Raw genomic sequence first — 23,899 nt, forward strand, 5'->3', positions numbered from 1 at the left:
AGAAGGGCGTGCATACCCTCTCCTCTCTGCTTCCTGGCCACCTTGGTGTGAACTGCCTTCCCCCACCATGCCTCTCTACCATCCTGATTCTGCCTTGCAGCCAGCCCAGGAGGGACCTAGCCAACGGGTCCTCCTTCAGTGAAGAATCTCGTGTCAACATGGGATGTGACTGATACATGCCCTGCTGGAGGCTCCCGCTGCAAATTAGGGATCCACCGCCTCCGCCTCTCGGTCATTCTACTAGATGCCCTCAACTGATGTTCCTAAGGGGAGCCGAGCCACAGCCCTGCTGTCCTGACACCGAGTCTTACCGCTCACACTGAGCACCATGCTGACGGAGGCGTAGCCGATCGTGTTCCTGGCCACGCACTCATAGCGACCTGCGTCTGCTGGTCCCACGTCATTGATGGTCAGGAATCCTTCGGGGCTGATGTGAAATTTTCCACTTTCTGTTACCTGAACCCCATCCTGGAGCAACAAGGAGGGTGGCAGCAGTAAGATGAAGACTAAAGCTGTTTTTCTTGGGGGGCAGGGAGGGCGCTGTGAGGCATCGAGGGAAAAGTCTCAGAGGGTGCACTCAGGCTGTGCCAGGGCACTTGCCTAGGGCTGGCCCAGTGGGATAAGCTCTTCTTACACACTTCTTACATGCTCATCCTCTGCCTGCTGCACAGTGGGGTGCAGATGGCTGCCACTGTGTGTGTGTGGTGCACATGGTAACTCCTGAGGGCCACAAGCTATGGAGGGGGGTCCTTGAGAGATGGGGACCTGAGGATGTTCTGAGCATGGATGCAGGATGACTCGAAGACAGACTCCGAACGCACAGGCCCTGTGCCAGGCCTGGGTGGTGAGGAGGAAGAAGAAGGTGGGAGGCGAAGTGGGTGGGTGGGCAGCAGGAGAGAGCTGGGGGCATTTGCACCTGCCCTGGCCTCGAGACCTCTTACTGTATGGCGGCCCTGGCACAGCCACCTCCTCCCAAGGAAGCGGGCCATGCGCATAGTGTGTGCTGTTTACTACATTTTGTACTGGGCTGAATAAAAGAGGAAAGAAAAGTGAAATTTAAAAACTCATTATGCCAGGTTGGTGGTGTATGCCTTTAATTTCAGCCCTCGGGAGGCTGATGCAGAAGGATTGCAGCCAGTTCAAGGCCAGCCTGGGATACATGGTGAGTTCAAGGCCAGCCTGAACTACACAGGAAGACCCTGTCTAAAAAAATAAAAGAAACAAAACAAACCAACATTATTGCTTATAAGACTGTGGATCTAAAGAGAAAGCTTTTTCTTTGCTTTTGTTGCTGGACAGCAGGAAAAGAGAAGGTCTCAAGTTTTTGTGTAGCTCCCAGGATATCTGTAATCCAAGCTTCTGGGCTGGGGGGTGACTCCGCGGTAGAGCACTTTCCTACCATGTCTAAAGCCCGTCCTCCAAAAAGGCTGACCCAAGCTCCCAACGTGTGGAAAGTCTGCACAAGAGACAAGGTGGTGGCGGCCACCCACTGTTCCCTGTGTCCCCAGGCTGGCATCAGCTCTCACCTTGTTCCAGGTGATGGCAGGCTCGGGCTCACCCTGGGAGCTGCAGGGCAGCTGCACATTGGTCCCCACCTCCACTGTCAGGTCACTGGGGATGCTGGCGAACACTGGGGTGACTGTGAGCAGGGAGAACACCGTCAGCCCTGGGTCACCGTGACCAGTGTCTGCAGAGCAAGGATCTGGGCACCAGCCTTGACTGCTCCTCCTGCTTCCCACCCAGGTGGCAACAGCACACAGTGAACATAACTGGGTCCTCTGCTCAGAGACCTCGGATGCCCGTACCCTGCACCCTCCACAGCAGGTACTGAGGACTCCAGGAGCTCAGAGAGCAGCCGATGTTTGAAGGAAGGAAACTAAGTCAGCCACACGTTCTCATCTACAGGCAGGGGACTGACTGTAGCAGGCCGGGCACCTTTCCGGGACCCATCCCGGTGTCCCCTCGACCTATGGGCTGAGTCCTAACAATGCAGGGGCTCAAGGGGTAGAGCCCTAACCCCAGAGCTGATCAGCTGGACTTGAGACAAGCAGTCTCCTTCTTTGGCCTGGGGCTAGGACCTCCAGGGGCCACTGTGACTCTGGTCAGTGACCTTTGCGCTGGGGACCTCTTCATCTTTTTATTCTGGCTCTGCCAAGAGGGAGAGGAGGGTGCTAGGTCTCTAACCAGAGAAACAGGACAGAGACGTCCCAGGAGGAAAGGAAGAAAGGGCCCAAGGGTGAGAGGCCTTGGGAGGGGAACGCAGCGTGGCTGGGCTCTGTGGGGCTGGGGACAGCGCTTGTCCCCATGCTTCCTACATGGCCATGTGACAAAGGGCGGAGAGATTAGCCTTTGCTGATGGTGTTTAACCAAGGAGAAAGACGGGCTTGACTGACAGTCTGATCTGAGTTCACTACAGACGTCATTAAAAACTCATGGAGGCTCCAATGATGAATGTCATTATAGTGTATACCTAAAATGTGCCACTACTCAGGGAGGGCCAGGGATTTAGCTCAGCAGCACCACATCTGCCTTGCAAAGCACAAGGTCCTGAGTTCAATCCCTAGTACCAGAAAGAAAACAACAAAACAAAACAAAAACTCATGGCCAACTTCACAATTCACAGCCCTGTCAGCATTGGCCACATGAAGCTCTGTTTCCTGACAACAGATCCAAACTATTCTGCCAAGCCGTCTGCACAATGCTTACCTCGGGGCTGCACGGTCAGGTGGGCCACGACCTTCTGGGAGCCGATGATGTTGACAGCCTGGCACTCGTACTGGCCCTGGTCGTGCAGGGCCACCCCGGAGATCCTGAGCGTGCCCGAGGACAGCACCAGGTGCCGCCGGTCCACCGAGAGCTGGCTCCCTGCAAGGGTGGGCATCAGTTGCACAAGCCTGGATCAAGTCTTGGCACAGGCAAGGGCTGTGTACTTGGTGGGAGGAGAGCTTTGTCTGTGAGCCAGGCTGTGTTGCAGTCCTGGCCCTCGGGAAGCAGGTCCTACTCATTTCAGAAGACCCCAGATGGGACCCAAACCCCATACCACAGGGGTATCGGGGAGGAAACAGGGTCCCTGCTCCCCAGAACCCCCCAAGAAGGGGCTGAGAGGAGCAGATGACCAGAGGAATGGCTAAACAGAAAACTGGGCAACACAGGGACTTGGGGTGGCTGAGGGGCTGAGCCCAACCAAGCTTTGCCTGAGAAGAAAACAGGAAGGAGGCTGGAAACCAGGGCTTACCCACATGGGCTCCTTGCAATTCCTTTTCAGATAAACCTCTCTCTCATCACCTGTAGCCTGAGGGCAGAGATGCCCAGGGTTCAGGTTGAGCCCCTAAGGGACCAGGGGACGCCTGGGTGCTCTGTTTCAAGCCAGAGTGGCTGGGTGATCTCCAGGACCCTGGACACAAATGCCAGAGATCTGGGGTGCCAGCACTTACCATCCCTCCAGCCAGGCTGTGACACCACGGGCAGGGACAGGACCATGAGTCATGGTTTTCACAGTCCAACACCCCCTGGAGACACGGTGATGGGAATGCTGGGCATCAGAGCGCAAAGGCCACTTGTTTAATACAGGGCAGAAATGACCCAGGAAGTTCCATCCCACAAGTCATGAGATCTGTTCACCCCACATCTTGACACCCCGAATCCTATCAGCTGTCCTTGCTATGAGCCATGAAAGCCATGGAGGTCACAGGGACACCTCCGCCTTCTCCTACTGCCTGGGCCTGGGCTCTGCCCCTGCTCGGCTCTGTCTGAAAATGCTGGGTTTGCCTGGCTGAGGGGAGGGAGCCCGGGTGGCGTCTGTCTTACCTCCCTTTGTCCAGGCGATGACCGGCTGGGGGTAGCCTTTGGCCTCACACTGGAAATCGACTGTCTGACCCTCGATGACCACTCTGTCCTGAGGTGTCACCGTGAACTGCGGAAGAGCTTTGGAGGAGAAACATTTTCGCAACGGGACAGTTAGAGATAACACCGGGAGGACAGATTGTGCAAAAAATGAAATGAAACAAAAAGGCCAGTAGTGTTGTAAGCAGACACAACTGTGGGTGCAGTCAAGAAACTTAAGACAGAAAATGAAGAGGACGCAGGGAGGACATCACAGGACAGGTACTTCCTTAGGATCATACTGAAGGAGCTTATAAAAGGGCTTAGCCTAGGAAGCCTGCTAGCTGCAATGCGCTGGCGCATGGAGAACAGCCTGCTTCAGCCTACTTCAGACAGAGAGTGCAAACCTGCCACAAAAGAATCCCAGAATTGGGCCGGGGATTTAGCTCAGTGGTTCTGCCGCCTGCCTCACAAGCACAAGGATCGGAGTTCCATCCCTGGTACCAAAACAAAAAAGAATACTAGAGTCCTGGGACTCTGGAAGGCTGAGCGAAGAGGACTGCAAGTTGGAGCTCATCTTAGGGAATTAAGCCATTTAGCAAGATCCTGTCTTAAAATTTTAAAAAGGGGCTGGGGATGGGATGTAGTTCAGTGTGTAGGCCCCGGTTCCAACGCCAGTACTGCCCATCCCTAACTCATTTCATTAAACAGCTTACATTAAATTTGTAAATGGTTAAAAAATGTCATCTGGGGCACTGTGGATAGTGACAGGAGCTGTTATTACTGGATATAAAAATGAGCTCCAGGACAGAGTATCTAGCAGAACCCCATTTTTACAAGAGTAAGAACACAGCAGAGTAAAACCCCACACCAGGGCTGTACAGCTACACATGCAAGGAAAGCTGGAAAGACGATTCCAAGGCATCATTAGGGAGGCAGGAAATGGTCAGAGGGAAGTGTGATCCAGGCAGGCAGCTGTCTGAGCTCCACACTTCTGGATTCTCCTCGTCCCTCTCGACTGCCCACTTCTCAGCTTACCTACAAAGTCACAAGTTCTTTTTTTTTTTTTTGGTACCGGGGATCGAACTCGGGTCCTTGAGCTTGCACAGCAGGCAGCGAAATCACTGAGCTAAATCCCCGGCCCTCACAAGTTCCCTTTTAAGGGAGTTAAACAACTTGGAAACACACAGCCAAAGTATTAAAACTACCTACTCCTATATACTCAAAGTCCAGCCTCAGGGATGCATTCAAAGTTGGCTGCAGGTGAGGGATGACTTCACACTGATGTGTGTGAACTTCTGCCGAGTTCGCAGGCCAGGACTTAGGGCTTGGAGACCACAGCCAAAGCACAGCCTCGGGCAACGTAAGAAAATTTACCTGTCTCAGGTTGTGCTTAGTTTTAGGTCTTGTTCTCCAAAGTTTCCTGGGTTCAAGGGCTGGGATTTTTAAAGGTGGTTGCATCATGGAGTGCTGTGCTTATCAGTGGATCCATCCACGAATGAGTTCACAGCTGAATGTAAGGTGGGCCTGGTTGAAGGAGATCACTGGGGGGGTGACCTGGAAGGGTGCATTCTTGTTCCCAGCTCCTCCCTTCTCTCTCTGCTTCCTGTCTGACATGAGGTGAGCAGCTTTTCTCTGTTAGGCTGTTCTACCAGGCTATTTCTACCTAGGAGCCAGCCAACCATAGACTGAACCCTCTGAACCATAAGCCAAAATAAAGCTCTCCTCCTAAGTTGTGGGTGTTAGGCATTTTGTCCCAGAGATGGGAAAGAGACTCATACACAACACGGAGGGAGTGTTATGCATAAAAATGAAGCAAGTTAAAGGGAACCAGGAGGGCAGCCTTGGGGTGGAGCCGGGCCAGAAGCTGCTTCAGGCACGGAGGTGCTGACACAGTAAGGGGACCTGGCTGGTGCACAGCAGAGTCCTGACACCCTGACAGAGCCCCTGGCACTCACCCTGGACGATGATGAAGGCTGTGGCATGGATGCTGTCCACGCCATTGGAGGCGAAGCATATGTACTCCCCGCTGTCCTCTTGGGCGACATTCTGTATGTAGAGGCCACCAGAGGGGGTGATGTTCACCCGGGGATCAGCTGGCAAGGGGGTCTGGTCCCCTCGTGTCCAGGTTATCCGAGGTGCGGGCTGGCCCGTGGTGCTGCACTCCAGTGTGACACTTTCACCCACCAGCACCTCTGTGTTCTGTGGCTGGATCACGAATGCCAGCCGTGCTGTCACGAGCAGAAAGCTCCTGTTAGTTTCTTCCAGTTTCATGAGGGTTTTGCTTGGGATTTTTCTATGTTTGAGCTACTCATTCATTCTGTCTACCTCCAACATGAGCAGAAAGAACAAAATTTAATAGCATATTTTTCTCTCCTTTCAAAAAGAAATGTGCAGGCAATAAAAATGATCCATACACTCAAGTCAAACAAAGGCAGACTGCTGGACATGCGAACGCACATTGGTGATTCCACCATTCTGGAAGGCTGAGGCAGGAGGATCACAAGTTCAAGCTCAGCCCAAGCTGATCCCAGAAGATCAGTTCTGAACCAAACCACTGAATTCGATTCGGTTCCCATCCAGTTTGGTTTGCGACCAGAATCATGGGAAGAATTAAGTTTGTGACCTGAGGTTCCACTGTAGTTACATGAATGATGACTGGAATTATTCATGGGACTGAAAGAAATCAACATCTGCAGGTGTCTCAGCAGTGGGGACAGGAACTATGTGGATGGGGGGAGAGACAGGGAGGAGGCTTTTCCATCCTGTTAATGTTTAAGTGGGATTAATCCAATGTCTAACAATCAATTATCAAAAATACAAGTGTTGACGGTTAACACCAGCATTGCTATCACATTGGCAGACTAGAGACTGTGAAGCCTCCCGAGAATGATGGCAAAGCTCGTCTGCAGAACCTCAGAACTGAATTTTGCTTTAAGGAGCCGTCAGAGACACACAGGATGAGACAGGATCAGAACTAAGGCCCCAAGGGGAGTCAAAGAGAGAGATGCAGCTGAGCCCCCCAAGGCCCTGAACCACCAGGAAGAGAAAGAGCTAGGGAGGATGTGGATTCCCAGGGAAGTTCTGGTCCTCCCAGGGCTTGGTACCCATCTCTCCTAACATCAGGCCAAAGGGTGTGATCACCAAAGAAAGAGCTGAGAGGGAAGAAGAAAAGGAGAAGGGAGAAAGAGGACTGAGGGAGGGAAGGAGCGGGAAGGAAGGAGGGAAGGAGGAAGAATAGGAGGGAGGCAGGGAGGAGAGAAATAAGGGGAACACGAAAGGAGGGTGAAAGAGGAAGCAAAACAGGAGAGAACAAAACAATGTTTCATAGATTAAAAAATACACGAAAACTCACATAGCAAATAAACGAAGACAGGTGGCTGTATTTTGTAGACAATGACAGACAGTAGCTTTGGATTTCAGTAATTTAAGAATACATTTCAAATGTCTAGGATAACCACTAACCTCCCAAAGTAGTAGTGGGAAATAGAAGATGAAAAACAATAGTTAATTTGACCATCAACAGTTCAATTAACCAGGAAAATGAAAACTGCAAACTTCTATTACAGACCTTAAAACCAGGTATTTGCCCCCCTGTGGCCCAGGGAAACTTACAAGCTGCCCTGCTCCTGGTGCTACAGGACAGTGCCTCGTGTGGGATGGAGTGCATGAGATCTCTGTGTGGGGCCTGAGGATGCCCTAGGGACTGTGGAGGCCACAGGCTTTGTGCTGGTGTTTAACTCTGCTGCTGCAGTGGAAAAGCCACCACAGACAATACAATAAAGAAAGAGTATGGTTATGTTCCAATAAACCCTAATTCCTAGGGCCAGGATTTAGCTCAGTGGTTCCGCTGCCTGCCTCATAAGGGCAAGGTCCCGAGTTTGATCCACAATACCAAAAAACGCCCCCAAAACCAAAAACAAGCAAAAAACGAATTCCTAGACACTGAAATCATTTCACGTAATTGTCCTGTGTCATCAAATATTCTTGAGTTTCGGACACTGAGAAATGTTAAAACTCTTCTCACCACCTCTTTTGTTTTATCCCAAGTACTCGTAGCGCTGTCTTACTGCACTACCGAGTCAGGGATTATTTTATGCCTTACAAATGCAGCACAGCCTCCTTCTACAGGTGGCAGGAGCTGCATCTCTGTACGGCTTTGCAGACATGCTAGCTGCCTTGTGCAGAACTGTGGAGCACCATGTGTCTAAGGGCATTGCTCCGGCAGCAATAACCGCCTCTCGATTTCCTCTGGGTAGAATCTGCTAGCTCAGAATGTTCATTCATTACTGTATCTAGGATGGGCTACAGCAGTGTGGCAAAGATCAGGCCAATTTTTAAGCGTCTAAACAAAGACACAAACCTGGACCCACACACCATGGCCTGAAATATAAAATACAGGGTGACACCAGCCCTTGAGCACTGCGGACAGAGCTAAGACCAGCTGGGGCAGGACTGTGGCCCTATATCTGCACATGGTCACCTGAGGCCCAGCAGGGGACCACAGTGACCCCACCGTCTGGGGGCAGTGGTGGACACAGACTTGCCCTCCTGGTTCCTCTGCTGACCATACCAGAAACTGGAACTCAGGGCTCAGAGCCGAATTCGCGACCACAGAGGAGGTGGTCATAGCCACGCTCTCCCTGCCTGAGTCAGATTTTTCTCATTTTCAAAATTTTGTGCCAATGTTTTGCAAGGTGTAACGTTAAATAAAAGACCAATATTTTTCTCTTCTTTTAAGTGATCAAGGCCCTTGGCCAACAAAAGCTCACTCACTACCCAGCAGCACCAGCTGTCAGGTGTTGAACAGGTGCCTCCCAGACAGGGCAGGGTGGGCGGGCTGGACTGTGGGATGGTCCCCTGAGCCTCCCCTGATGTAGGGGCCACCATGGGCCACAGCAACCCTCACGGATCGCCCGTGACCCTGCAGGCCAACCCTGGTACAGCAACTTCCAGTCCTGGCTCTGCGATCTTCATGTTTCTTACAAGAGCAAGCTGGTGTGGCAGGAAAGGAAGGAGACAGACAGGGTGATCTTACACGTACCTGGAGACCCGAAGTACCTTAGGGTCACCTCCTGTGTCTTCACCTCCCCGGCCACGTTCTTGGCCATGCACTGGTAAATGCCCTGGTCGGTCTCCTGCGTGTTCTGGATCATGAGGGTGCCGTCGTCCAGCAGATTTAAGCGAGAATCTGCCTTCATGCTCAGCTCATTACTAGAAAGACAGAGTCGGGGGTGGTGAGGGTCCAAAGGCCAGGAGATCTTTGTCTACCCCTGGGGGAGGGCTCAGGTGGCTCTCAGGGGACACAAGAGGGCCGAGAACTGGCCTCCCAGGGATCGTCCACCTCTGAGCTGGAGGTATTTCTGGGAAAGAACCCGTGTACCTGGACCTCTACCCAATTCACGCATCCAATCTGTCCATCTAGACGCTTTGCGGTACTCCTAACTCCAAAGGAAAAAAACTAAACACAGTGGAGAAAAACAAAGGAAACATTCTCTTTTGTTTCTGGTCGATTCAATCAAAAGGAAAAGGTGCCAGTTCATTTTTACATTATTAAAAGCAAAAGAATACTCATGTATCCACTTATATTTTTAAAGATAATGGAGCCAGGGTGGTGCACATCTCTAGTTCCAGCTGTTCAGAAGGCTGAGGCAGGAGGATCATTTGAGCCTGTGAACTCCAGACCAGCCTGGGCCACACAGCAATACCCTGAGCCAAAATACAAAAAATGAAAACTGAACCAGCTACACACTGCTGCTGGGTCCCTTCTGGGATGTGCAATGCACTTAGGGTGCTACATCATCATTCCAGACAACCTCAATGCTGCGGTGTCCAGGTCCCGGCCCTCAGAGTTCCTGCGTCTTTGTTCTCTTGGGGGCGGGAGGCTCCTCCCACATCACACAGGTGACGCCTTGGTCCCCTGCTCATCCCTTGCCCACATGACTTGGCTTTGCTCCTTTTGTTGGGAAGCACACACAGAGCTTACAGGTGAGGTCTGATAACTCCAATCACGAGAGAATAAAAAAACCAGGTCCCAAAGGAGCCACCTGGGAAAGTCAGGCAGTTGGGGAAGCCCCTGGGTGCCAGCGCTTGGGACCACAAAGCCATGTTAAGAACTTCAGCCCACACCCTTCATTCCAGGTCAGGCATCACCTTCAGTGCTGGGCACTCCTGCGCCTCAGTTTTCCAAGAAGCAGGCAGGGAAAGCCTGACCAAACTCGGTCCCCCATGACGGTCAGAGAACCATCTGGAGGTCCCCAAGAGAGGGACACAGGTGGGCGGATGGCAGAGAGAGCACCAGAGGTCAGGCTCAGGACTTCAGCCCAGGTCTGCCACACTTGGTTCTGAGACTTTCCCTACCACTGAGGTACAGCCTCCCTGAGAGTTCCTCCAGTGCTCTCTCTCTGGATTTCAAATCTCAGCGAACTCATCAGGTCACCTTCCATCCTCCCTGCACAGCCCTGTTCAAGGTCAGGGTGACCTTGCACCCTGGCACTAGCTTTGAGGTCTCCACAGGGCAGATGTAGCTTTAGCCTGTGCGCCCCTCGCTCTCGAATGCCACCTGGCGGCTCTCACGTTCATCTCCTCTGTGGCACTGCTTGACTGGAACCTTCTGCTCTGGGATCCAGCCCTCGCGGGAGGGGTAGATGACAGGGTCAGTGTTTCGGTGGCTGACCAGAGTTTGGGGGGCTCCCCGTAGGTTTCTGTGAGCTTCATTTCACACAGACAGGGACCTGTCCCCAGGTGCCACACAGAGACCCAGCCACAGAGGACCCCAGCTGTCCCCAGTGACCCAACCCCATTTCTGCCTAGGCCTCTGTCTCCAACCCCGTGGTCATGTGACGCCCACACTGTGGAGGGCAGGTCCTCAGCTCGCTGGCTCCTGTCGCCTGGCCCGGGTCCAGAGCCAGCTCACACCAGAATCCTGCCAGAGGGGAATGGTAGAGATGAACAGCCTCCCCCAGCTCCTACCCTTTGAAGAGCTCCACGAAGGACCAGGGCAGGACCAGGGCTGGAAGGGCCAAGGCCCCACTGAGCACAGGGTCCTGGGCACAGGGCCTGGGGGTAGGAGTGTCTCCTGCCCAGCTGTCATGTAGAACTGGGGAGCCCAGTGCCCCCTTAACCTTGCCCACTTCGGGGAGGGTACTGAGACACGGTGTCTGAGACACACGGTACTGAGACACAGGGTGTCCGGATCGGACTTCAGGAAGGGTGACACTCTCAGCACCTCAGCAACCTCTGCCGGCTCTGCAACACCCTGCACAACACTCACTTGTTCCGGAGCCAGATGATCTCAGGCTTGGGGTTGCCTTCGGCCCTGCAGGTGAAGTACACCGTGTTCCCTGAGGTGACGTCTGCGTCCTGTGGCTCTGAGGTGATCCGGGGCCTTTCTGTACCCAACAAAGAAAGGAGACTTTCTTAGTCTAAACCAGGAAGGGGGCGGACACGAGACCCCAGACCGAATCTCTTGGTCAAGACAAAACCAGAATGTCCAGCCACAAATGTCCCCACAGAGATTGTCCTTTGGTGCAGACACTCACGCTTTCTCCACCCGGGGACACAGCCATGGGGACCCTGCAGACCAGACCTAACAGATCCTGTGGTCCTTCCACACCCGCAGGGGCACCGCCAGTGCTGAGTGGGTGTCACAGTTACTCTCTCCAGGGACCAAGGAAGGAGTGGCGAACAGCACGCCTGCTCGGGAGCTGTGTCCTCCCAAGAGCACAGAGCCCTGACGCTGAGGCAGCGCGGTGGCCCAGGCTCAGGACTCCACACGCCCCTCGCGGAGCATGCAACCTCCTGTCATCCTCCCCATCCCAATCACCCCGCTGTGGACGGCTCCCAGGACCCAGTCTGTGGGCAGGGTTGGCATGAAGCCTCGGCCCCTCTACCTGGTCACTCCCAGGCTGCCAGGTACTCACTTGTCTGCCACATGCACACTGTGAGCCCCGAAAAGAAAGCACAAACACACCCATGAGCATGGGTGCACACGTGCGTGCAGCACCTTGCATGGGAGCTGACATCTCACAGGTGCAAGGCGCAGTCACCACTGCTAGTACTGCTTGGTGCCAGAAGGATGGTGCCCCAGCCAGGCGTCCCTTCGGGATCCAAGAATGGGTCACCTGCACACTCAGACCCACCGCCTCCAGGCACCTCAGGAAGTCCGGCCAGCACAAAGGGCGCAGGGACCCAGACACCAGACACCAAGGTAACAAACGCTCGTGCTACGGGCGGCTTGCAGTTAACGCCACCAAAGTCAGTCACCTCTTCACATAAGGAAACTGAAAACTGGGCTAGGCTCACGGTTACAAAGAAAATAATGGTAACCAATGTGTGTCCCATGATTGGTGGGACCACTCATGAAATGTACTGATTTCACACTTTCATTCGTGTTCTTTTTCTGTTAAAAATATCAGTGATGCTTGGGATGAAGAACTGAAATACTTCCTCTGTTTTTTTTTTTTTTTGCTGCAGGCTGGCCTTGAACTCATGGAGACCCTCCTAAGTTGGCCTCCCAAGTGCTGGAATTACAGGTGTGCACCACCATGCCCAGCACTGAAAAATTAACTTTTGTGCCAAAAAGAAAAAAAAATGAATTAAAGGAGAGGAGGAAGCTGAACAGCAGTTTGGAATTTGGATTTGGGTGTTTAAAAAGAAGACTGTGCCCTGTGGTATGACTTGATTTTGCTTTCTTTTAGGTAAGTTTTGCCTGGCCAGGCCCAAGCTAGCCCCTCAGGCGCATTTCTGGTGGACACCCCACCCCGGGCCACCCACAATCACCCTCAGGTGGGCTTGGTCAGGCTCTGCAGCCTGGTCACGGTGCGCAGTGGGCTCTGCTTATTCCCGAAGGGCACCCTGAACAAAACCTAGGCCGGGACCAGATGCTCAGATGGCTTCTCAGACACCACAGCCAGGTCCACAGGCAGACCTGGCCTGTGACGGCCAAGACACACACCAGGCTCAACACATCACCAACCGGGGACAAGCCTGGCCTCTCACCACAGTTCAGCTCCTCCGGGGTGATGGTGGCCACCGAGCGGCCCTGGATGTGTCTGGGGTACTCGCAGGTAGCCGCTGCCTGCGCGTTCCCCGACTGCGCGTAGGTCTTCAGCAGATCCGCCAGCCACAGGATCTCGCAGTCGCAGTGAAGTGCGTTCGAGTCCAGCCGACTGGGGAGGGGGCAGCCAGTGAGACCCAGGAGTCATGGGGGACCAAGGTGCCCGGCACACTGGGTCCCCCAAGCACTGGGCCTGTGGTGGGTGGGGTTCCCAGCACAGAGTCTGAAACTGGGTCAGGTTCTGAGTCAAAACGGGCGAGCGTGGGCTGGGTGAGTGGGAGAAGTTCCTCTAAGTCAGCAATAAAGGTACAACCCACAAAGCCTCCCTGCTGCCGGCCCCTCATCACCCCAGGGTACATGGGGTCCCCGTCATCTCAGTCCCCACATGTCCCCGAGGGCACATCTGCTTGTGGGGTGAGGTCCCACGCTTCTGGGGTCCCCTAAAGCCTGGCACCCGACTCAGAGACAGGAGGTTCCTACACCTTGGGAAAGGCGGCAGGGTCTGCATGGTCAGAAGGCACAAGGAGGACCCAGGCAGAGACATTTGGTACCACCTCCTGTGCACCCCGGGAGGTGACTCACACCCAGGCAGACCACCGAGAGCCCGGCAGGAGCTCGCCCAGCACTGGGGTTGGAGTTCAGGTCCATCTCCAGGCCCAGTTCCCCGGGGGACCACACACCCATCTGCATCTCTCTAGGGCATTAGGTCAGCGGGGACCAGGACACAGAGTTGCCTGGGCTGGGCACTGGCCTCTTCCAGCAAGCAGGTAGCAGACAGGATGCAGATCCAGGGGAAGGAGGCCACCAGAGGATGTGACAGCCACCCACTAGGGCACCAGCAAGTGACCCGCTGTGCCATGGCTGAGTCCCAGGACCTTGAAGGTCAGCGCAGGGCAACGGTGGGTAGTCACCTAGGCAGCGCCCAGCCAGTTCTGCCTGCCCTGTGAGCACACAGAGGGACACAGCCGCTGCACCCGGAAGAGAGGAGTTCAGTGAGGCCCTCTGGGCTCAGGGCTTAGAGACAACTCTGGATGGACAGAGTCTGTCTGACACTAAGTCCAAATCTAGGGCCTCGTTTGAGCAACACAGAGCAAGCAAATAGTGGGAAGAACAGTGTCAGGGTAGATGGCAGGCCGCATCTGGAAAGGGACCTTGCCCGGCACCCAGGAGGAGCTAGGAACAGACAGCTGAGGGCTGATGCACCCCAGAGTCCCGGCCCTCTGCCTGAGCTTGGCTTGGTTATTTTCTATTTATCTGGCAATTTCTTCCTCCCCTGTTAATCCTTCTAACATGGAAGTATTCATCCTTTCTTCCACTTAGAATGCAGATCTTAGTATGGCTGGTGGTTTTTGTTTTTTAAGTTCTAAAGAAGAAAACTATACAAAGGTCTGTGTCTTATTCCATTTTATCTCACTGAAGAGAGAAAACAGACACACAGAAGTTGCTCAGGGAGTGCAACGGCTTCTCTGGGCTTTGTGTCTGGGCCTAGAAGGTCATTGTAGATGCTGGATGGCTCTATGTCTAACTGAGAAGTGGGCCTTCGAGACCTTAAGGCAGACACAGATGTCAAATAACCTCTCCATTAGCATCTGAATGCCCTGATTCTATTAAAGAATGTCTCGGCATAAAAAAAATTATTTTGGGGGCCCTGAAAACAAGGGAGAAGGCTTCAGTCAGCTGCAGTCTGACTCAAGCCTGTGGTGAGGGAAAGGAACAGAATACAGTGGAGGCTTTTTGTAGACAGAGCCCATTTCCCCCAGTGAAATAATGTGCTATGGAATTAGAAGTTAATGCAAGGAATTTACAGGTAATTTTGAAGTGGCTTAGCTTATTCTCATATTCTCGTCACTTACTCACCCTTCTGCATGAGGACGGACGTAAGCTGTGCACAGCCTCTTTCCTAACGTTTTCCTGACTCCTAGAAACACTTCCCAGTGCCCGGCAGAGAGACCCAGCTGAGTGTGTAACAGATTCCCAGCAAAGCTACACAGCAGGGGTTATACTCACAGTCTCTTCATAGATTCCAAGTGATTAAATGTTCCTGGGACTAAATGTGTAATCCGGTTGTTATGTAAGAATCTGTTGAAAAAAAAAAATAAACCAATTTAAAAAAAATAATTCTTAGATAAAGCAGAGTCGGAGCTATCAAATACATCAGGTTTTTTTTTTTTTTACACCAGCTTTTTAAAAATGTCTTGTTGATTACCCCGATGGCATGCTAATGAATTTAGAAACTGGACTTTTTTAGTCTAGAAAAATAATTGTATTTTTAATTTTATCTCCGTGTCCACCTGAAGAGAAAACTGCAAGTCCGCCTTCTGACTTGTTAAGCCAGGAAGGCAGGTCGTACACTCAGACTCCTTGCAGGCCTCTGGCACATGCTGTCCTGACTATCAAAGAAAACCACGAGTGGACTGGGCCCAGGACCGAAAAATACAAAACTAAAGAACACAACACAACTCACAGTCTTTCAAGCTTTGGTAAGTGTTGAAATGATTCTGGGTCCAGAGTTTCTATTTGATTAAAGTGCAGGTACCTAGAGGAGTTTAAAAAAAGAAATGTGATTTTAACAATTTAATGACCTTTTCAGGCCCAGCTTTTGTGCTTAAAAAGCTTTTTCCAGGTCACTCATACTCATATGTCAATAGTAACTGTGCACAGCCGACTCCATGGACATCAACAAACAGGAAGACTAAAGACACCCAAAATCAGGCACAGGCGACCACACACAGTGTGACACATGGGAAACTCCAGTCTGGACAGGTCTCCCTGGTTCCACAACAGACCCTGGAGCCGCGACACACTCACTACAAAATACAAGGAAATTGAACAGAAACAAAGCTAAAGACACAACTCAAAGGCAACATGTGGTTCTGGACATGAATCCCTACACTTGCATCTTCCAGTTGCTGTGTGGACCTGGCAAGGCTGTGGACCTTAGATCACGCACTGTGTGCACGTCAGACACATGGACAGCCACAGCAGACTTAGAGAAAACGCCACCGAGAGACACAGAATAATGTCCCTTCGGCTGTCCTCTGTCACATAAAACACCCAGCCTATGGGTCTTTTCTTTGAAGATGTCTCCTTACTTCCTATTGCTTAGGGATTTCTGGCAGAGCTCCTTTCTTCCAACTTCTCTGAATACACTTTGGAGACTGGTGGATTGTCTTCTGCTGTGAAACACTGCATCCCCTGCCCTTCTCGCAGGGAGTCTCAGCAGGGACCTGGCCACACCGGCGAGGGACAGGGCCTCCTTCAAAGACACCAAAGGGGCACCAGAACCAACGTGTGGCATCAGGGCCTCCACATGTCCAACACAAGCATGGCTCCCCAACCTCATGCTCGGGATGGCTCTAAGACTGAAATTGCTGTTTGTCACCTCAGTGTCCCTAAACTTTGACTCCATCCCCTGGCAAAACCAGCTCTGGGCCCCTCCATCAGAGGGACACAGGGGCGGTGATGCGGGACCAGGAGGGAGTGGAGCAGAGAAAACACAGCCTGCACCTGATCTAAAGATCCCAAAAGAGACACAAACAGACATCCTCAGTCCTCATCATAGGGCCCATCTGTGCCAGGAGTGGACCACAGCACAAAGGCACAGGTGGGCAGGGGGACATGGCAGGCCAGGCTGGGGGTGATGGAGGAAGGAAAAGGTGGGCACACAAGCCCCAGGGGGAGTGGTTTGGCCTAAAATTCTTTCTACCTGGCTTGGTGGGGGCCATCTGGGAAGGCAGCTGGTGGCACTCCGAGATCACAGGTGTTAGGGATGGCTGCTGTCGGGATCCACAGGACCCTAGAGAGGCTGGGCTACAGCAGCCCTGGGCACCACCACACCACCATGGACAGCGGAGGGTACCGCAAACAGGAAGATACTTCCCCAAGAACCCAGGGTCACTGCTGAGTTCAGACCTGATGGTCTGGCAAGCTCCCTCTCTCCACAACCACCCACTGCCCTGGGGACCGAATCTAAGGCCTTTGCACTGAGCTACATATCCAACCCTTTTTATTCTTTGAGATAGAGTCTTGCTCAGTTGTCCAGGCTGGGCTCAAACTGTTGACTCTCCTGCCTCAGCTTCTCAAGAGTGCCAGAATTCCAAGCACCATACCCAGCCGGCTCTGGGGCCTCATGCTTCTCAGGCTCCCTGGTAGGAACCACATTTTCTAACATTAGGGGTGGAGAGGGGCTCTAAGTTCCCCCAAATCAGCAGGGGCTGTCCCTAGCTACAGATGGTGCTCGAGGCCTCTGTGGGGCTGATCTCCCCCGCCAGTGCCAGCTGGAGTCCTGCCATTGCCCCCTGGATGCCCACATCCCAGAGCGGGGACTCCACACACCTGCCCAGGCTTCACTTCCCGGGCAGCCACTGTCTGGGGACACGGCTCTGTCACCTGGGCAGAGCCCACTGGGTCCCTTGCAAATGTCTGCTCTCCCCTTTCACCTCCTCCTCTCACACTGCGCCCCAACAAAGCCCAAGAGCACCAGGTCTCCAGACTGCACAGGGTCACGGGACTGTAATCTGCTCCCTGCGAGGTCTCGCAGCTCAGTGGAGTGCTTGCCCAGCATGCATGAGGCCTGGGTTCAAGTCCCAAAACCGCCGAAGATCCTGCTGCCCCAGGACTAGCTGGTCTGTGACCCGGGCCAGCATGTTTTCCAGGCCTGAGCTCTGCTGCTGCTCCACCCTCTCCAGGCACAGAGGACATGGCTTCTTTCCAACTATCACAGGGGACAAACCACGACGTGCAGGGGAAGCGGGAGGGCATGAAACACAGCTGGGCAGGGGCTGTTGCTGAGTCCACTAAATAGACGTTTCCCATCCATAAATTAAACCGTGGAAGTCTGAAGATGCCTATGATGGGCCTGGCAAACAAGCCAGAAAAAACCCTTCATTTCACCGAACTTGCTACCACAAAGTCCACACTGGCTACACCACAAAGCACAACTTTGGGCCTGGCCGAAGAGCAGGGTGCACTTGGTTACACCAACACTAGTAACGGGGAGCATGCGGCGGGACAGAGCTGGTTTCCTCAGAGAATGACGTTGCCACAGAAGGCATTAGACCATGCATGAAAGTCACCATGGGGACACGGGTGTGAGGTACATAGCCTCGTGCCCCAGGCAGCCCCAGACACCACTGCCTCAGAGGCTTTACTTGGGCTTCCTCGTTTGTGCATCTGTTCCATGAAAATGTGAGCCCTGCAGGTTTTCTGCTTTGTCTGTTTGCTTGTTTTTTGCAGTACTGGGGATTGAACCATGGGTTTTTGCACTCAGCTCCATCCCCAGACCTGTTTTATTTTGAGACAGGGTTTCACTAAGTCACTAAGGTGTCCAGGCTGAGCCGGAACTGGGATCCTTCTGCCTCAGCTTCCCAGAGTGTTGGGATTATGGGCGTGCGTCATCACGTCTGGCCAGCACTACAGTTTTTAGCATGAGACAGGGAAACAATCGATAACTGATCTTGGAAGGGTGAATGCACGGCCCAGGGTCCGGTGCATAGAAAACACCCAGGGAGTGCTGTGGGGGACGAAGGGTGGACCCACGGGAGGTGAGAGATGCTCGGGCGGGGGGGGGGCCTGGGGCTGCTCTCCTCTCCATGCACAGCCTCCCTGCCCCCGGCCGTGCGGACATGCACCATGCAGCAGCGCACTTCATCCCTCTCCTACAGGGGGCAAAGGCAGGACGTCGGAGAAAGCGGGCACGGAAGAGGAGGGACACTTACAGTTGCTCTAGAGAGGCAAGTCCCTTAAACGCTTGCCTGTCAATTGACTGGATCTCATTCTTGTACAAATAGCTGAAACAAGAAACACGGAAGAGGGTTAGCATACACACGAGGCGGCCCTTCACACGGAGAGGAGGAACTGAGTGGACACGTGGAGACGCTTTTCAATTCACAACTGCGTCAGCGCAGGCAAACATGACACAGCAGCCTGGGCTGATCTGGAGGGCCCTCCCTCCTGTCCTCAGCCGGTGAGTGGGAGGTGGCTGTCGTGGGCTGTGTGGTCAGGGGCCATGGCTCTCCTACAGCCTGTAACCGCTCACCACACTTGCTCTGGAGAGCACAGAACCACTCCCCACATGTGTACGAGACATCGAGTATAATAAGGTTACGCTGACATGGTTCGAACCAATGGTGCAGAGACAGCAGGGAGCCTGGGGATGCCATGAGCGGCCCCCAGAACCCCACTCATAAAGGTCCATGACCTGTGTTCTCACAGCTTGCAAAGTGAAAATGGACTTTTCAATTTTAAATGATATACGTCCATGAATGGATGGATTAAAAAAGTGCAGTATTTACACACAATGGAGTACTACTGTGCCACAAAGAAGGATAAATTTCAGGGCTGGGGATTTGGCTCAGTTTTGCCACTGCCTGCCTCGAAACCACAAGGTCCTCAGTTCAATCCCCGGTACCAAAAAAACAAACAAAAAACCATAAACAACAACAACAACAACAACAAAACCCAGAGAAGGATAAACTTTAGTCATTTGCAGGAAAATGGATGCATCTGGAGACCATAATGTTCAGTAAATTAAATCAAGACACACAAGCGCAAATATCACAGTTTCTCTTACACGAGAATCCCAAAGTATAGGAAATTCCTATTTTGGAGTCCATAAAAGTTTCACTAGAACATGATGAACACATATCCTTCCGTGTCTTGTGTACAGCTGGGCCCAGGCTATGGGGACAGCGGAGTGGCCGTGGCACGCTGAGTCTCATCCCATCTGGCCCTGTGTGCCTGCGCTGACTGTGAAGGGCAAAGACGGGTCCACTCCCTGCACAACCCCAGGAAACACCACAGCCACCTTGGTGGGGTGGGCGGCCTGGCCCCTTCAGACACTCGCCCTGGTGTGTCACTTCCAGGAAGGCCGAGAGTTTTACCCTATTGTAATGAATGCCTGGCAAGGACCCAGTTCAGTGGGGCCTGGTCTGCTCTCTGTAACTGCTGCAATCTGTCTTGTGGCTCCCCCTGCAGATTTGCTGAGGTGACCGCACAGATTTGCAGGCCGGAACACACACTGGCCAGGGCTCCCCGGATCCGCAGCACGGCACCCACAACACAGCCTGGTAGGAAGTTAGCTCTCCAGGCTGCTGAAGCCCCCTTGCTGCTTGTGTGACCGTATGTCAGAGGTCGACCCTGCTGCACCTCTGTCTTCTCTGCAGTAAAATGGGACCACAGGCCTCATCTGAAGCTCCTGACTGTGACCCCGTGACCGAGATTGCAGTTTGGTGAGGTACTAATATTTCCTCTATGGAAGGTTCGGTCTGGAGGACGAGAGCTCTCTGACTACTTCTTAAAATGTCATCGAGAACCTTGATTTGCACAAGCTTGTAGAAACGGACAGGAGAAGAATCCTTCTGAAGAATATGTGAAACAACAGACTCGCAGGAGTATGCATGAATGTCTGCTCATAGAGACATCGGAGCAAGGTTGGTTTTCATAACGTTTTAAGAAGATTTCTAATAATCACTTGCAGTTTCTTACTTGATCAGAGTTGACCCTTTGACTCCTGATTCTCGAGAATCAATTTCGTCATCAGGAAACCTGAACTAAGGGGAAGACTGGTGTCCAGTCAGAAGTAAGTGAGGTCCCGGGGAAGAAGGACTCCTCACTGTGTAAAAACAGACTTCAGCCCTGACCACACACACACAAGGCTGAGATAACTGACAGATTTCAGAAGGGGTGTGTGTGTGTGTGTGTGTGTGTGTGTGTGTGGTGCTGGGGATGAACACAGGACCTTGCACACGCTAGGTGGCAAGTGCTCCACTACTCAGCCACGTCCATAGCCCCAGCAGAGTTCTTGACACTGGAAATCAGTCCTAGGACGATGATGACCCAAATGTGCTCTACCAATGGGACCCGGAAGCCTAGACCTGCATGTCGCTTGGGTGGGCACCAGGACGCCACCTGCGTCCCAGGACGATCCCCACCCCAGTCGTCTGTGTCATCTAGGCCCTGAGAGGCGGGGAAGGGGTCAAAGCGGGGATGGGCAGACAGCAAGTGGTCAACAGTGAGGTCAGAGGTATTATTCAAATGAGATTTGTGAACTGGGGGTGGGGTCGCACGCCTGTGGTCCCAGCTCTCAGGAGGCTGAGGCAGGACGAGCACTGGGAGTTCAAGGTGGGCCTGGCTACAAAATGAGTTCAGGACCAGCCTAAACTACATAGCGAGACCCTATCTCAAAAACCAAAACAAAACCAAAAAATGGTGTCCCCAACTTCCCAACAGGAATGCATTCGCGGAGTACACAAGTTGCTCTTAATTGATTTAAAACCAAGAGCAACAAATAAAACCAGTCACACACACACACGCACACACACGCATGCACGCGCACACACGCACACGCACATGCCCTGAATGCTGACTACCATCTAACTGCATCTGCTATCCAGGAAACCAAAGCTTCCTTCTGGAACCTGTACAGCACTTAACAACCACAACGGGAGATAAACACACAAACACACACAGGATAAACAAAGTTGGCCTTAGATTATCACAACCAGTAGCAAGGCTTAGCAACATTCACACAATAAAGACTAGCTTTCCATGCCAAAAGATGACAGGAAAGTTTATACATTACATTTTTATTGAGGAAAATATATTTTCATAAAGTAAAAGGCAGGTCTATAACTAGGAACCACTGAAACATCTAAAATCAGAGTGGATTTTAAGATATGTATCAGCAATAAAAAATAGCTGAGTTTTAAAAATCAGCTTAAAATATTCAGGTTTAGTTATGACATGAATTTCTAATAAGTTTATATCACTAGAAATAGCTCTCCTTGGAAAGTTATTTATGACCTAAAAAGAAGAGCAATTTGCTAAATCCAAGGGACACATACCTCCGTGAGACCCAGGATGTAATCTATGTAACCCCAACGTGTCTTCAGATCTTTCCCAACTTAAAATAAATGCGTGGGAAGGGTACTAAGCCAGTGCTTTTGAAGGGAAATTTTTTTCTTTTCTTTTTTGAGTTAGGGTCCTACTATGTAGTTCAGCTGGCCTTGAGCGCACTACACAGCCCAGGCTGGCCTTGAACTCTTGGCAATCCTCCTGCCTCCTCCTCTTGAGTGCTGGGAATGATAGGCCTGTGCCACTGCGCCCAGCAGGAAGTCCTTTTCTAAACTACAAAACTAACTTCAGCAAGTAGATGTTCTGAATGATAACAAATTAATTTAAATCAATTAAAAAAAGTTAACTAGATAAAAAGATAAAACTGGGGAAGATGAGAAATTAGCAGGAAGTGATGACATTCCAAGGAAATTAACAATTAACACTGTATGCTCCCCTACAGCTGGAAGAAAGTGAGGGCTTATGTTCAGCAGCACACAGATCGGCTGTGCATCACTGATCATGTTGTCACCTTCTGTCCCCAAAAGCATCACTGTCACTGGGCGGTGGTGCATGGGAACTGCACCCTGTGTGTCTTACCCACGGCTTTGTGACTCGACATGGTCACAGAACGTGGCACTTTATCCTGATGACAGCCCCTTTAAAACTCCCAGCCAAACTCCACTCCCCTTCTGGAAATATAAGTCCTGGAATGGAGCAAGCACAGAAAGCCACACACAGCACACAAGGCACGGTCACACCAAACATTTACGTACAGAGAGAGACTGATCATCAACTTACAGGTACTTCAGATTCTCCAAGTCCTCAAATGCTCCGCTGGGTATCCGCTTGATCTGATTGTTGTTGAGAAGCCTAAGAAAGAAATGTGACATGACTTGAAAAGAAAACACTTCTAAATGGTGCCAAGGAAAACAGTCCTGAAACTACGGGGATCACAAAACGACCGAGCCACAGAGCTGAACTGGCCTTCACAAAGCACCAGCATCACCCATCACCCAAGAAACTGCAGCATGTGACCCTCATGGTCGCTAGTTTGCCCCAGTAGTGTGTCTCCACCTACCCTACACGTTCCACCTTCTCACACACTGAGGAATCAATCCTCTCTCCTGTACAAACCAGTGTGTATCTTTGTCCTGAAACCTCTGATTCCCACTTGAGCTGAGACTGGGCCTCTGCAGCAGCCCTGGAAGCACAGGAGGGCCTGGCCAGAGACCACACTGAAGGGGGGTCACTAGAAGCCCACACCATTGGTTCCCATGGATATGGAACCGGTGTCCAGAGCCACCACATGCCCTGCCCTGCTTTCCATGGGGACTTGGTTGGTTCCTGGTTCTGCTTGCCTGCACAAAGGCCAAATATTGAGTCCTAATGCTGAGGGCAAACCTCTTTCCCATGGTGCTTGGTGTGTTCAAGGAGGCGCAGGTCCAGGTCTGTATTGGACCTGGGTGGACTGAAGACCTGCCTGCATCCACACCAAGCGCAGGAAAAGCTCTGTTCTGCTGCACCTTGCAGTGCAAGGAGAGCAACCCTGGCCCAGCAAGCGAACAAGGGACTCGGGGCGATCACCAGCCCGGGGCAAGGTAGGAGCTGTTGTTATGGTACCTCACTGCCCATGCAGATGGGCACACAGAGGGCACACATGATGGGTGGGCTGCACAGTCCTGGGACTCAGTGTGCACATGGTCACCCCCACCCAGTTTCACTGTCCCCACACAGCCTGCTCAGCAGAGGGGAGTGTGTCAGGTGTGACCACAGCACTCCCGTCAGCTGCAAGGAAATGGCACCAGGACTTGGTTTTATCTTTTATCTTTCCCCTTTGGGTTCCCCATCCAAAGTTTCAACTTACAGTGTGTTCAAGTTTCTCAGCCGCCTGAATGCCCCGGGCTGAATCTCTCTAATTCTGTTAAAGCGAAGGTCCCTGCAAAGAAACAAGAAATTCGTTTGTATGAGAGAAAACCACAGTAGGTTTTAAAATGAGGAGAAGGTGTTTAAAAAATTAAATTTCTCAGGACACGTCCTGGATGATCCCTTGTCCCCGTATGAATATTTATGTGAGTGACAGAAAACTGAAGAAATCTGTCCAAACAGTAAGTGCGAGACAATAAAATTACATTACCTACACATCCCACCCCTGGCTGACTGGAAAGTACTGTCAGGAAGTCTCAG

General features: G+C 52.2%; 1 protein-coding gene across 3 annotated transcripts in view; it reads right to left on the reverse strand.

The window, feature by feature from the left end:
* Pxdn (peroxidasin) overlaps positions 1-23,899 on the reverse strand; it is a 70,159-nt gene that overhangs the window by 21,129 nt on the left and 25,131 nt on the right. For 2 of the 3 annotated variants that reach the window (XM_004868359.3, XM_087199718.1), the window contains exons 2-14: positions 23,580-23,651; positions 22,514-22,585; positions 18,598-18,669; positions 15,345-15,416; positions 14,888-14,959; positions 12,823-12,992; positions 11,096-11,213; positions 8,867-9,036; positions 5,781-6,053; positions 3,808-3,924; positions 2,707-2,865; positions 1,527-1,639; positions 312-468 (exon numbers count right to left, since the gene is read on the reverse strand). In XM_004868359.3, coding sequence (XP_004868416.2) covers positions 312-468; positions 1,527-1,639; positions 2,707-2,865; positions 3,808-3,924; positions 5,781-6,053; positions 8,867-9,036; positions 11,096-11,213; positions 12,823-12,992; positions 14,888-14,959; positions 15,345-15,416; positions 18,598-18,669; positions 22,514-22,585; positions 23,580-23,651 — 1,637 coding nt within the window. The remainder of the gene's footprint in view (positions 1-311; positions 469-1,526; positions 1,640-2,706; positions 2,866-3,807; positions 3,925-5,780; positions 6,054-8,866; positions 9,037-11,095; positions 11,214-12,822; positions 12,993-14,887; positions 14,960-15,344; positions 15,417-18,597; positions 18,670-22,513; positions 22,586-23,579; positions 23,652-23,899) is intronic. The other variant, XM_021247220.2, reaches the window with a different exon arrangement.

This window comes from Heterocephalus glaber, unplaced genomic scaffold (assembly GCF_053883595.1).
Source record: "Heterocephalus glaber isolate CG9 unplaced genomic scaffold, H.glaber_assembly_v1.0 deba00001724, whole genome shotgun sequence".
In the NCBI taxonomy this organism is placed as follows: domain Eukaryota; kingdom Metazoa; phylum Chordata; class Mammalia; order Rodentia; family Bathyergidae; genus Heterocephalus; species Heterocephalus glaber.